Below are 13,598 nucleotides of genomic sequence, written 5' to 3'. Positions count from 1 at the left end.
CTTTATTTATTTATTTTTATTTTATTTATTTATTCATGAGAGACAGAGAGAGAGAGAGAGGCAGAGACACAGGCAGAGGGAGAAGCAGGCTCCAAGCAGGGAGCCCGATGCAGGACTCGATCCCGGGTCTCCAGGATCACGCCCTGGGCCAAAGGCAGGCGCCAAACCGCTGAGCCACCCAGGGATCCCCAATACTGACCCTTTAAAAGGCGTATGGCTCCAGGTCAATTTTATTTTGTGAGTTAAGTTTTGGCCACGAAAGGACTTGAGCATCAGTAATGAATGTCAGAGAAATCACAGTGTGTCAGGCTGGAAGGATCGGCACGTCTCAGGCAGCTAAGAGCTCAATTCTAAGCAGATGGCCGTTGTTGGAAAGGCAGGGACCTATTGATGGGCAGAAAGAAACAGAGAGAACTAACTGTTCTTGAGCTCTTGCCGTTACTCATTTAACAATGATGCAATAATGGTCGGATTCGGCTCAATGAATCTAACAAAACCACACAGTTCAAAGCTGCCTTCAGCGACAATACGGGACACTTTGGGGCCTTGCTGGTTTTTCTATGCGCAAAGGTGTGTAATGTCAAAATCAAACTGATTTTCCACTAAAACCTACAATCCTAATAGGAGACAATATATTATATTCCCATATAACCATATGGTAGCGATCACTATTTTGCTATAATGAAATTCTCGGTAAACCATGGCGTAATGTGTGTTCCCAAAAAGTTGTATGGAAATATGTCCTAATAAACTGGACTGTACTTAAATCCACTAGGAAAAAATGGCTCTTTAAAGGAATCCAAGAGGATTCTCTTCAAAGGAAAATCATCTTTAGTAACTTATATGTCTGTAAACTAAGTTTTTCTTTCCTTTAAATATGAATTTTTGTGTATTGTTTTTTGTGACTTTTAAAAAAGTATACTCATCTCTTTTAAGGATGATCATTGTAAAAAAAAATCAAAATACCCCGTGTTTAGCCGAGGTTTTGATGCTATCAATTGTTCTTACAGTAAAGGTTAGAGTTTACTCACTGAATGATGACTTGAAGCCAGCCAAAAGAGAAACTGTCTTGACTTACATAGTAAGTATGGTATTTATTTAAATAACAGCTTAACTCGTCCTCAGGATAAGCTGCATGGTCCCCTAACGCTGCCCTACCGTCACACTAATTCATCAATGTTGGGTAAATGGTTATTTAACATCTTCTGTAACATTTGAGTCTATACCTCTACAACAGATACATGCAAAAAGCTCGTGAAAATTACCTTTCCGCAAGTTATGACTTGAATGAAATCCTTTATATCCTTCACTGTTTCTTTCCTAAAGAGCATCCATCAATTGCTAAGAATTGGCTGAATGTTAATTATTACGTATGAGATTTTTGGTTTGTATAATTCAAGATAAAGAATCACAGTCTGGGCCCTTGCACTTAGGAATCTCAGAGGTTAGTGACATACTAACACGTGTGAAAAATAGTGTCAGACGGTGAAATAAGGGTCAGCAGTTAGCAGCCCTTCATCAGCTGAGACTCGCATAACAGAGTGACGTGCACACGCGCAGCAAGCTCCCGAGGTCTTACCCAGTTCGTGTTACGACCCTGTATGGTTTCTGGGGGAAATAGCTGTGCACCTGTTAAGAGTCGGTTTATCACCTATGGTCTTTCCCTAAAGGCTGCAGCACCTTTTCTCCTGTGAACAACCCTATACGACGAAAACCTCCCCAGACCCCAAGTAAAAAGGGGAATGTATAGGGATGACCCCGAATGCTTTACAGCTCACGAACACCACAGGCCCTCGCAGACTTCCACACCCGACTATTTTACACCGAGTGACGTGAGTGTGCCGAGGCTGTGGTTGATAACTGCAGCTCCCCCCACGAACCCCGGCGGCCCAGAAGACATTAGGGAGGCCAGGGACACATCAAGGCAGAGGTGACCCGGGAGCTGGGCCTGGAACAATGAGTAGAACTGAGAGCAGAGGAGGAACATGGGCGGGTTGCGGGAAGGGAGGGCCAGAGAGACCAAGGGGGTCGGAGGGGGGAAGCCACCCGACCGCAGAGCAGGGGCGTCCCTGCGAGCCCAGGGCCAAGATTTGAAGGTTAGACCAGGGCCAGACAGTCGGACAGGCGGGCCTCGACCCCAGGGCTCCTGGGGCAGGCTGTAGGGAGTCACTGCGGGGCCGCTGAGGGACAGGACCCAGGAGGGAAGGCCCCGGCGGGGCTGCTGCAGAAGACTCTGGAAGCAGGAGGAGGCGGCCCCTCTGCAGGGCAGTGCAGGGGGCGGCCTCAGACTGCCCGGGTGAGGCGGGGAGGGTCGTGCTGAGCCCCTGGAAGCCCGTGGGGCTGCCCAGGTCACGGCAACAGTCAGCGTGTGCCCACTTGTCCTACAGCTGCGAGGTCTTTCCTCCGAACCCAAGATCAGAGTGTAGTGTAGACACGCCCACTGAGGGTGCTGGGGGGTGAGCCCCCAGCGCAGGCAGCAGGGATCCGGTGGGACAGACACGTGGCTCAGAGAGAGCAGAGCAGGCTGCGGGGCTGATGCCCTGGGGCACAACTTGTGTCATGTCATGTCGTGTCATGGGTTTTTAAGATGTTATTTATTTGTGAGATGCACAGAGAGGCAGGGACCCAGGCAGAGGGAGAAGCAGGCTCCCTGTGGGAAGCCCGACACAGGACTCCATCTGGGACCCCGGGGTCATGCCCTGAGCCAGAGGCAGGTGCTCCCCCACTGAGCCCTCCAGGCGTCCCTAGAATGGGTTTCAATTAAAGACATAGACACGGGGTTTTAAAAAATAGTGAAGACCGTCCTATTAAGAAATAGCATGAGTTTTCCAACGGCAGCAGGAAGGTCCTAAGAAGTGAGATAGCAAATAAAGTGGCTAAATGGTATAGGGTATGGGGTACAGGTAGTGGTATAGAGTATAGGGTATAGGTAATGGTATAGGGTATAGGTAATGGTATAGGGTATAGGTAATGGTTATAAGGTATAGGGTATAGGTAATGGTATAGAGTATAGGGTATAGGTAATGGTATAGGGTATAGGTAATGGTATAGGGTATAGGTAATGGTATAAGGTATAGGGTATAGGTAATGGTATAGGGTATAGGTAATGGTATAGGGTATAGGGTACAGGTAATGGTATAGGGTATAGGTAATAGTATAGGGCGATGAAGGGAATGAAGAAGACCAACAGTTCACATGCCGTTTTTCTGTCAGAAGATACTAGAGGATGTGGACAGATGCTCTTTATTTCTCCTGGCTGAGCTTGAGTGATGAAAAACCCTGCACCACACAAGGAAGAGTGGACCGTGTGTGAGCTGCCCCTAGGAAGAGAGGATTGAGGAATCCGACCCCAGAGCCGCAGGGAATCCCGATACAAGAAGCACCTGGAAACCATGCTCAAGAGAGACCATCTGGGAAGGACTGTGCGTGATCGACCGCAGGGATGAGGAACGGCCTCCAGAAGACGTTAGCTGCGAGCCTCATGCTTGTGCAGAATAGACCTTTGTAACTCGAGGGAAAATACCTTAAACTCCCGGCCACGAATTGCACAGTCACGGCACACGGTGCTGCATTCCCGGGCTAGGGTCGCCCTGACCCTACCTGTCGTGCGAAGAAAGTAAATACCTCGTCTGGCTCATTCTCAAGCCTACACACAAAGGGGCGTCTACGGGGAAGCTTTGCGAAACCTCTCAAGCTTGTTTAACCTTCCCCAGTGTCTCCTCGGGCTCAGGGGCCCACGGTTCACAGGTAGAGAGTGCGCAGCCAGGAGAAGCGTTTCAGAGGGTATTTGCTCTGGAGAGACCTCAACTGAACAGATGCGAAATTTAGATTCTGGGGTCTGTAAAGCCTGCAGGTTCACATCTGTTTGGTTAGAACATCAATTATTGTTACATTGGCCTTTCTAGTGACACAGTAGGAAGTGGCGTGTCTTCTGGATAATTGAGCAAGGCTGTCCCGGGCGCTCAACAATGCTCTCCCCTCCCGCTCCCCACCTCCGGCCTCCCCCCTTCCTAATCCGAAGACGTAGACATTTGTCAGTAAACACTTCCGTAGGTCAAAGATAACATAATCAGTTGATTCTCTCTCTCTCTCTTTTTTTTTATCAGTTGATTTTCTTTCTTAATGTGACTTGCATGCTTGAGGTTGTTTGTTTTTATTCAAAGGATCCCGAAGGATCAGAAGTGGACATCGTAGAAGAAAATGATTATACTGGAATCATCTCTTTTCCTGACTTCAAGATTCCATCGAACCCTAAGTATTTTAAAGTATTTGTTGCTAAAATTTTCTCTAGAAAGCACATCTAGACCTTTGGGTTGTGAGGCAGATGATCAGCCAAGTGCAGCCACCGGTGACACCAAGGGTGTAAGAAGCGAGGGCGTGTGGGGGGCGCAGAGACCTCGTGCGGCGCTGTCCTGCGTGCTGACACGACGTGACACCGGAGCTCACCCACCGGGCTGCAGGCACGATGAGATGAGTAAGAGTAGAAAGGCCCGAAAACTCTCTAAATAAAAAATGAAAAGGACATGATGTAAGATTGAACATTAAAAAAAAAATTAAGTCTAATGAGAAGTGAGGCCCAGTTTCTGGCAAACGACAACCCCCCGGTACTTCCCTCCAGCCCTCTTTATAGACAGAAATAAAAGTTTGGCCGCAGCAAGAACGGTCCCTGGGCTTTTCTTCATCATAGAACCACCGACCCTCTACCCTTCAAGGGATCTAACGGGCGGTCAGTCCAAAAGCCTGGCTGGCCCCCGCCTTGCTCTGGGGGTGACGATCCTCCGTGGTCTGTCTGCATAGACTCCCAGAGGGCAGCGTCCTCAGAGCCACGTCGGGTTTTGGCCTCATGTTGAAGGATTTGAGGACATGTCTGGACAGAATTCAGTATGATAGGTATTTGGTGAACACATCCTGGCATGTGCAAGACGCATAGAAGTGAGTGACCCCATCCCCGCCTCCAAGGAGCTCGTAACGGGTGGGACAAACAAGTGCATTGGTGAATGGTTGACCCCGTGAACCAGAATCTCCTCGCGGTCATTTTTCTGCCCTCTGGAAGGGAGTCTGCAGTTCATTTGCTGTCTGCAGGGAATTCACGGAGGGTTTTCTAGAAATTACGTGAGCGAAGTTGGGGATTTACTTTTAAAATTGTAGACTCCTTGAAGATACTGCATGCACATAGCACAGAATTGCTCTTACCGTTTTGTGACTATTTTCGTTTATCCGACCATTACCCAACTTTATCTTATGCCATTTGCTCCTTGACAGATTGTGTGTCAGACATGGTGGCCGCTCATGATCACTACTTTGCTACCCCAGTACCTTTGCACATGTCGTCCCCTCTGGGCTTCACCTTGCTCTTCACAAGGCTGACTTCTTTTTATTCTCAAGGACACAGAATAAACGCTCCCTATTCAGAGAGGGTATTCCTAGATGCACAGTTTAATGTGCTCCCTCTCCCTTTAAAACTCTTCTATTATTGATTTACTTCACGGCACTCATCTCAGTGTCACACTTATTTGTTTGCTTTTTTAATTTGCCTTTTTACTTTGTGTTGCTCACTGTTGTATCTTCAGCACTTTAACATAATAGGCACTTGATGAATCTTCATTGAATTAATGATGATGATGAAAGTCATAATACTAAGTGTATTGATTGCATAACCAACATGCAAGATAAATATTATTTTTTTCATTGCACAAATGAGGTTAAGCAACTTGCCCAAACCCAATCTGCCGGTAAATGGTGAAGTAGGAATTGGAAACCCCATGAACTGTTAGCTCTACAAAGACAGAAATTCTTCTATTTTGTTCACTTTTATCTCCAGTTCTCACTCCAGTGCTCAGTAAATATTTTTAAATGAAGATTGTTAATCAAACTCGGGTCATTTTCCTCTTTAAACAAACCGTACTTTGTCTCTAACCCTAACTTGTTTTGTGTGAGGTGTGAGCTTTATCATCTGGATAAGCCTGACATGTTATGTGTTTCTAGAGATGTTGGTATGGATGTCCTACCATGGATTTTATTTTATTTTATTTTATTTTATTTTATTTTATTTTTTTCCTACCATGGATTTTAGTATTATATTAGTATAACTATGGCCCAGGTTTAAGTTAGTCCTCAGGTTTCATAAACTCTTCAAATCAAAACTGTTGACTATGTTAAGACAAAGTACCTGAAGAAAATAATATATGAAAAACTCATTCCTAAGAAATTTTTAGTAGCCCCCAAACACTCAATTATTTCTATTTTATACTTAAAGCTCTGCACAAATAAAATATATTACTCAGGCTAAATACATCTCTACTTTCTTTTTCCTCATTAGAACAGGAATTAATTAGATGTCCTCTGGACAAATTAAAAATATTTGATGACTTCTATGATTTTAAATATGTTGTCTCCACAGATACGGTGTGTGGACAATCCGAGCTAAATATAAAGAGGACTTTTCAACGACCGGAACCACACAGTTCGAAGTCAAAGAATATGGTAATTTGTGACAATTAAAAGTTTACCTGTAAAAAGTTAGTGCTTTTCCAGTAATGCTTCTCATTAGTGGACTGGACGCAGGATCACCCCGGACGACGATGACGCAGCTTGGCTGGGATGGTTGGAAGTACTGGCCAAGGAGGTGGGGGGACGCCCACACTCAGTTCCCTTGAGCAAGCTCATCTGCCTCTCTGGACTCGTGTTCCTCATCATAGAGCCGGGAGGGACCTAGTGACCCATGGAGCCTGATGAGTTAACGTCCAAAATTATGATTTTAGGAGAAAATTAAATAGGCAGAGATGAGATGAGCAGAACCCAGTAAGACTAACGATTTACTCAGATCACTACACCCAGTTAGTGACAGAACAAGAACTGTTGGATTTCCGTCCCCCTCGTTCAGCTCGCATCCCCTTATTTTCCTTCTAGCTCAGGAATCTGATATATTTATCTGAAGATTTAAGATATTCTTATTTTGAAATCAATCGTATTAATGGACTAATAATTAACATATAAATAGCTTATCTTTCCATTTCTTATAGTTGTTTACTAGAGCATTTGTGCATTCTGATATCAAATTTAACTTTTTTTTTTGCTTGAGGTCATTTTTTTTATTCCTCCAGGAGATTTATTAATAATCTAGAGAATAGATACACAAATGTTAATGATTAGCGAACAAAACAGTGACCAGAAATATTTGTTACTGAAACAGCTTTAAAGATTATGGGCTCTCAATAAGCTGTAATCCCAACTGATCTTGCTTCCTCCAAGTATTTTTACTGTGTGTATCTAGAATTTGTCCACCTCTTCCTATCTGAGGCGACCCTCACCAGGGCCTCGCCAGGCTCCTCCTGCCCGGCTGCAAAAGCCTCCTAGTTGCCGCCTCCTCTTCCAAGCTACTTGGTGTTGGCCAAAATAATCTTGAAATGCAGATCTCATCATGTTAGTTCACTTTTGAAAAGTCCCCAATTGTTCCTCATTCCTTTGCCAACAAAAATCAAAATCCTTATTTTAAGCTGGCCCCGGCCTTCCTCCCCTTGGGCCTCATTTTATACTGTTCATCCCCTTATTTCCCTCCAGCTGGTAACTTCGGATACGCTGTTCATCTGCCTGGAGTACTTTTCCGTCCCTCATCACCTAGCTAACTCCTACACATGTTTCAAGTCTCAGCTAAAAAGCCATTCATTCAGCAAATCTTTTCCTAATTTCTCTTTCCTGGGAAGGATTCCCTGCACTTATATATTGGTTTTCATTCCTGTGGCATAGGTGTTTATCTGTGTGATTATTTGCTTGTCACTGTCTTCGCTGCTTGGCTGCGAGCTCAGTAAGGACAGGGTTCATGCCTTTCCGTTCACTGTGACATCCCTGCTGATGGGACTGTGCCTGCTGATAGCAAGTAGGTATCAGATGGCAGGATGGAGTGTTCCCTGCACCTCATTCCGTGGAGAGAACCCACCCGCCTTCATCTCGGGCAACAGAAACGCACCGAGGGCAGCAAAGTGCATTCCCCTTTCTCCATCTGGAGACCACGCGCCACATCTGAGGACGACGATCCCACTTACACCGCGTCCTTCTTTGTCCACAGTATCAGAGCCGCTCAGCTACCCAGTAGAGCTAGAATCCATACGCCCTGGTGCAGGGTCTTACTGTAAAGAGAAGGCAGCGCCACGTCAGTAGGTGAAACTGTTTTCTCTCAGGCAATCGAGAGAGAGGAAGAGAGAGAAAGAGAGAGAGAACGCCTCCTTTCTGCCCTATTTTAAATTTTGCATGGGTGTTCTTTCTTTTAGCTAATTGTAAGCTTTCCCTTCTTGACTAGAGTCCGAGTTCTATATTGGAATGTAGAGACCGGATGGGTTTTATCTACGAGATATGAAAGGAAAGTGTCAAATGAGCAAGAGTTTTCCTTTCCTATTTTCAATTTGGTAAACACTCATGGAGGGTGCACTGTGCTTAAGACTCATGAAGAGGGTGGGAGGGGGAGAGATACAAAGACGCACAGCGTGGGGTCTCTTCTGTCTTCACGGACCCCATAGGCTAGCGAAGGAAATAAACAATCGCCTATAATAAATGCTGTGATCAAAGTGGAAGCAAGGAGCTTCTGGCACACAAAGCTGGAGAGCCCTCTGACTGGCAGAGCGGGAGGCGCCCGCAGGTTGACAGTGATGGTGACGATCCTGACGACGACAGGCGGACGTGCAGGTGGAGTTGACGTCACAGCTTGGGTAACCGCTAGAGGGAAGGCTACTCTAATGTAAATCGTAAAATGGCTTCTTTGTTTTTATTTTCAGTGATGCCACATTTTACTATCTCAATAGAACCAGAAAAGAGTTTCATTGGCTATAAGGACTTCAATAATTTTGAAATTACTATAAAAGCAAGGTAAAAAAGTTTCTTTCTTTGTCTTTTGTTGTTGTTGTTGTTTTTTGTTTGTTTTTGTTCTTTTGTTTTTGTTTTTTTTCAGATTACCCAGCTAAATTGAGTGCCAAGTCTGGTTGGTGACAATTTGTCAAAGTGAGAAGTGTGACTTTTCCCTCCCTTTACTGAGATATCATTGACACGTAACATTGTGTGCGTTTGAGGTGTACATTGTCTTGACCTCATGCACTCGCATGTTGCTGAGCTCTGTGATTTACTGGCAGTGTTTTCTATGACTTTGGGATTGGCTGATTGAGGAGACATCGGCCTATGGTTTGCTTACCTGTTATAACTTTCTTTAATTCTGATTTTAGCTTTTTTTGGTTACACACAGAAAAAAAAAAAAATCCTAAAGTTCTAAGTTCAATGTGTGTGTTTAGGAGCCAGCGTAACTGAGGACGTTAGGACCGAGATAGGAAGGCCTTACTTCTTGTCTTGTCTTGTGGCTTCCTCAGCCAGCTAATGCTACGTGGCTGCTTCAAGAGCCTGAGCTTTAAAACCTCGACCCTTTATGGGGCACTGGGGCTGTTCAGCTGACCTGGGCCAGGCTGAGTGTCAGCGGGCTCACCTGTGCGCCTGCAAGCCATCAGCTGGTGGCCTGGGGGCTGGCTGGTCCCAGCAGGTCGTACTCACATGCTGGCAGTTGACTAAAGTCTCAAAGACAGTTGGACTTGGTGTGTCCCTCATCATCCAGCAGACGAGCCTGTAGTCAGCGATGCCCAGAGAAGGAGCGTGGAAGCGTGAAGGTCCTCTAGGGCCTGTGCTCAGGACTGGCCCCCTCACTCCTACCACTTTTGTCACAGCAAGTAATAAGACCAGCCCGAAGGAAACATTCCCTTCGTAGCTTTCATCTGCAAGGGGCCACAAAAGTGGGGGCTCTGTGGGGTCGGGGAGAAGCAGAGCTGGTTTTGCAAGCAGCCTCCCCAAAACTTCAGGTCGCTTAAAAAGGACAATATAATGTAGTTATCAGCAACCATAGCCAATTTATATAACTGTGTGCGCCGGGCATTTTTCTAAGTATTCTGTATATATTAGCTCACTTAATAGGAAGTCTGGTGAGGCAGATAATATTTCTGCCCCCGTATTTCAAATAAAAAAAAAAAAGCAGAGGTACATAAACAGTAAGATCACATGACTAGTAAGTTGTGTGGCCCAGCTGGTTTCAGAATTCAAGCCCTCGATACTACCCTGAACTTTTTTTTTTTTTTAAGATTTTATTTATTTATTCATGAGAGACACAGAGAGAGTGAGAGGCAGAGACACAGGCAGAGGGAGAAGCAGGCTCCATGCAGGGAGCCCGACGCGGGACTCGATCCCGGGACTCCAGGGTCAGGCCCTGGGCTGCAGGCAGCGCCAATCTGCTGAGCCCCCCGGGCTGCCCCGAGCTGCTTTTCTTGTTGGCATTTATGCTTGAGATGGAGCGTTACTTAGTCTGAACCAACATAAAGGCGCATTTGACAGAGAATTCTAGAAACTGACCTCTTAATGGAGACACTATGTTTGTTCAGACCACGGTGCCGAAGGTTAGCTCTTGCTATAGTGTTACTGGCACGCAGCAAGTTTCCTTCAGCCTCACTTTAATTCCAGACTGAAAAGGAAGTACGCGGTTAGAATGTTAAAAATGTAGTTACGAGATCCGCACGCTGCTTTTCAGGATACAAAAGACAATAGGGAGCTGAGCCCCACGGCTACCAGGACCACCGAGGAGGCAGCGTGTCCTGGCCCAGACCTGCGTCCTCTGATCTCCTCAAGGTCCATGTTTTCCTCTAGAGCAGAGTAATAAACATCCGCACTTCGGTTTTATTATTGTAGTTTTATGAAGATGAAATGTAATAGTGGATGGAAGGCACTCGAAAGTCTATCAAGCGCTTTATGTAATTTCAAATTGTTACGTGGGTCTGGATGTTGTTATTGTAACCATGTCAGCAAAGCAATTCTATGGTATTATTGTTTGGCAGATATTTTTATAACAAGGTTGTCACTGAGGCCGAAGTGTATATCTCTTTTGGAATAAGAGACGACTTAAAAAGTGATCAAAAAGAGATGATGCAAAAAGCAATGCGAGACACAATGGTAAGACGCTAGGACGCGGCCGCCCGTGGCTGAGGAGCCTGCACGAAGGGGGGCGTCGCCAGGCCTGGTGTTCCGTCGCTGCTCGGTCGGAGCCAGCGTGTCCCGGCTGCCCCGGTCCTCAGGGGGACCCTGACGTCAGGGAGGACCTCAGGACCCCCTCGCGGCCCCCCTCGCGGCCTCCCTCCCTCTCCTGGCCTCTGGGCACCTTCCTGGAGCTTAGCGCCTCCGGGTGTTTGCAGAGCGGCCCCGTCCACTTGCGATCGCGCCCGCCCGTTGTCCCCACAGCCTCTGCCTCTTCATCTTCTGGCTGATTCCTTGGGACGGCCTCGGGGTGGACTCCCCTTCCCTGACGGCCCCCCTGCCCTGTGAACCCGGGGCCTGGAGCCTCCCTGGTGGAGCACGGTGCCCAGCCTGACTCTTCCCTGCGGGGCCCAGCCACGTCCAGGGACGCCTGCCGTGTCTCAGCAGGCGGGAGGGTGGCCGCCCCGGGCGTTTGTGGCTGGAGGCCGGGATGCTGCCCGAGTCCCACGGTGCACGGAGCAGCCTCAGCAAGAGTCCCCCGTCCTACCCGTCCACTGCGGGGACAGCGGGAAACCCTTCCTACTGCGACGGCTCCTCTCCTGCCCTGTCGTTGTCTACACCATACTCTCCGCGGCTCCGAGCTGCTCGCATTATACGGCCCGAGCCAACCTGGGTCCTGGCAAGGAGTAGGTGTCCACACCTTTTCGTGGTGATCGAATTCGCTGGGGAGTTATCTGTCCCTGGAGAAGGGTTGTGGTCGCGGGAGCCCAGAGCAGAGCCCGGCTCCCCTCCCCTTGGGCCGCACCCTTGCCCTGACACCTCAGCTGATAAGGGACGCCCATCGCTCGCTCACTCTTGCACGTTCGTGTGGTTTGTATCATCGGTTACTTAGCCTGTGCTTCTCCAGAGAGTTTTATTTATTCAGGGTATAAAGCAGAAGACACCTCTTCTTACTGTAAGAGTCTATGCTCGACGCTGAGATTTGAAGGCAAAGAAGACAAAATCCCTGGCCTCAAGCCACTCAATCTTGGAAGATAGAATGAGGCAAAAATCCATTTTACTGTTGTGGTTAATGATCAAATCACATAATATGACTTAACTTCATCCCCCTCTACCCACTGTGCGTTTTCAAATTACCGTTTCAATATGCAAGCAGTGAGGTACAAATTAAATATCATAAAACCCAATAAACTCTCGGGGGCAAAAGGAAACTGGAAAGTGGGCCCAGAAGCTGGATGTTGACTCAACGATGGGAAACCGGGCCCACACCCCGGCTGGGCCGCCCGCTGGCCCTTCCCGCGCCCACGGCCCTACGTTAGGAAGGACGCTCGGGCCTGAGCTGCAGACGCTCACTCACCCTCCCATTCCTGAGAGTCGCCGCCAGTCAGGAGCTAGGAAAGGCAGATTTTGTCCATTTTCTCTGTTAAGTTCCCTGAAACACCTCTCTCATTTCCTGCTTTTAAAAAGCTGATAAATGGAGTTGCCCAAGTCACCTTTAACTCCGAAACGGCGATTAAAGAACTGTCCTACAGCAGTCTGGAAGATCTGAACGACAAGTACCTTTATATTGGTGTGACAGTCATAGAGTCTACAGGTAAGCTGTTCTCTACTTTCTCTTGAATGATATTTAATTTAGTGTATTAAAAGCATTAGTAATTTCTGTAAGTCTTTTGTCTTTCATTTTCTTTCCTGGTTAAGCTTGACTTTTCATATCTTTAAAAACTAGTAGTGGAGTAGCGCTCCCCCGCACGCTAGTCCTTGGTCTCTATGACCCCAGGTGTGAACACGGCACGGCACCTGCCCGGCTGATTGCTACCCTGATACCTGCCTTGAACATCTAGCACCCAGTGTGTTCTCACCTGGTGAGAATAAATATCTAATGAGATTACATATGTGAGAACGTCTGATAAAGTACCGCGCACGTGCACGAGGCCGTATTGTCACTTAGTCTCCTCGTCTGTACAATGATGGAGGTGAGCTAAGTACCTCCCAAGGCCCGTTTCAGCCGTAACACTCAGGAATCTCTCTAAAACGGGAGGCAGTGTTTCAAAGTGAGTCATAATAGCCCATACCTCGCGGGGCTGCGCAGACGGCCGGAGAGTCAGTGTCTGCAAAGCGCTAAACAGCACACGTGACGCAGGGAGAACCGTGTAAGCGTCAGCTCCCCCCCGCCCCCGACTCCTCTTCTCATTCTTTTTCCTATCCCTCGCCCTCCCCCCTCCTCCCCGTCCTCCTCCCCTCTCCTCCTCCTACCTGCTACTTTCTTAGCATCCTTCAAATCTTACCTAGTGCCTTTCAGCTCCAGTTGTTTTTAACAGTCACTAATTATTACTATAAATGAGGTCGACTTGTCTTACTTCTAGTGTCTTGGTTACTAATATTCTTTATGTTTTTGGGTTTATATTGAATCCCGAAACCACCTTGAACTACTTAATGTCACCACACTAGTCCTTTTGTTTGTTTATAGAAATGAGAGTTAGACCAGATGATCCCTAATGCCGCCCCCTCCACCTCGTCAAATTTGTCCTTCACGGGTGCTAGGGTGAAGAACTGCGGTAATTATTCATTACGGAGGACTTCGTACATACCAGATGAGCAACAGATATTAG

General features: G+C 47.1%; 1 protein-coding gene across 2 annotated transcripts in view; it reads left to right on the top strand.

Moving 5' to 3' along the window:
- C5 (complement C5) overlaps positions 1 to 13,598 on the top strand; it is a 74,733-nt gene that overhangs the window by 9,772 nt on the left and 51,363 nt on the right. For both annotated transcript variants that reach the window (XM_072842585.1, XM_072842586.1), the window contains exons 4-9: positions 1,011 to 1,081; positions 4,164 to 4,255; positions 6,401 to 6,483; positions 8,769 to 8,859; positions 10,854 to 10,968; positions 12,457 to 12,583. In XM_072842585.1, the coding sequence (XP_072698686.1) occupies positions 1,011 to 1,081; positions 4,164 to 4,255; positions 6,401 to 6,483; positions 8,769 to 8,859; positions 10,854 to 10,968; positions 12,457 to 12,583 (579 nt within the window). The remainder of the gene's footprint in view (positions 1 to 1,010; positions 1,082 to 4,163; positions 4,256 to 6,400; positions 6,484 to 8,768; positions 8,860 to 10,853; positions 10,969 to 12,456; positions 12,584 to 13,598) is intronic.

This window comes from Canis lupus, chromosome 10 (assembly GCF_048164855.1).
Source record: "Canis lupus baileyi chromosome 10, mCanLup2.hap1, whole genome shotgun sequence".
Classification (NCBI taxonomy): domain Eukaryota; kingdom Metazoa; phylum Chordata; class Mammalia; order Carnivora; family Canidae; genus Canis; species Canis lupus.
The sequence above is the reverse complement of the archived record's forward strand: the minus strand, read 5'-3'. Positions and strand labels throughout refer to the sequence as shown.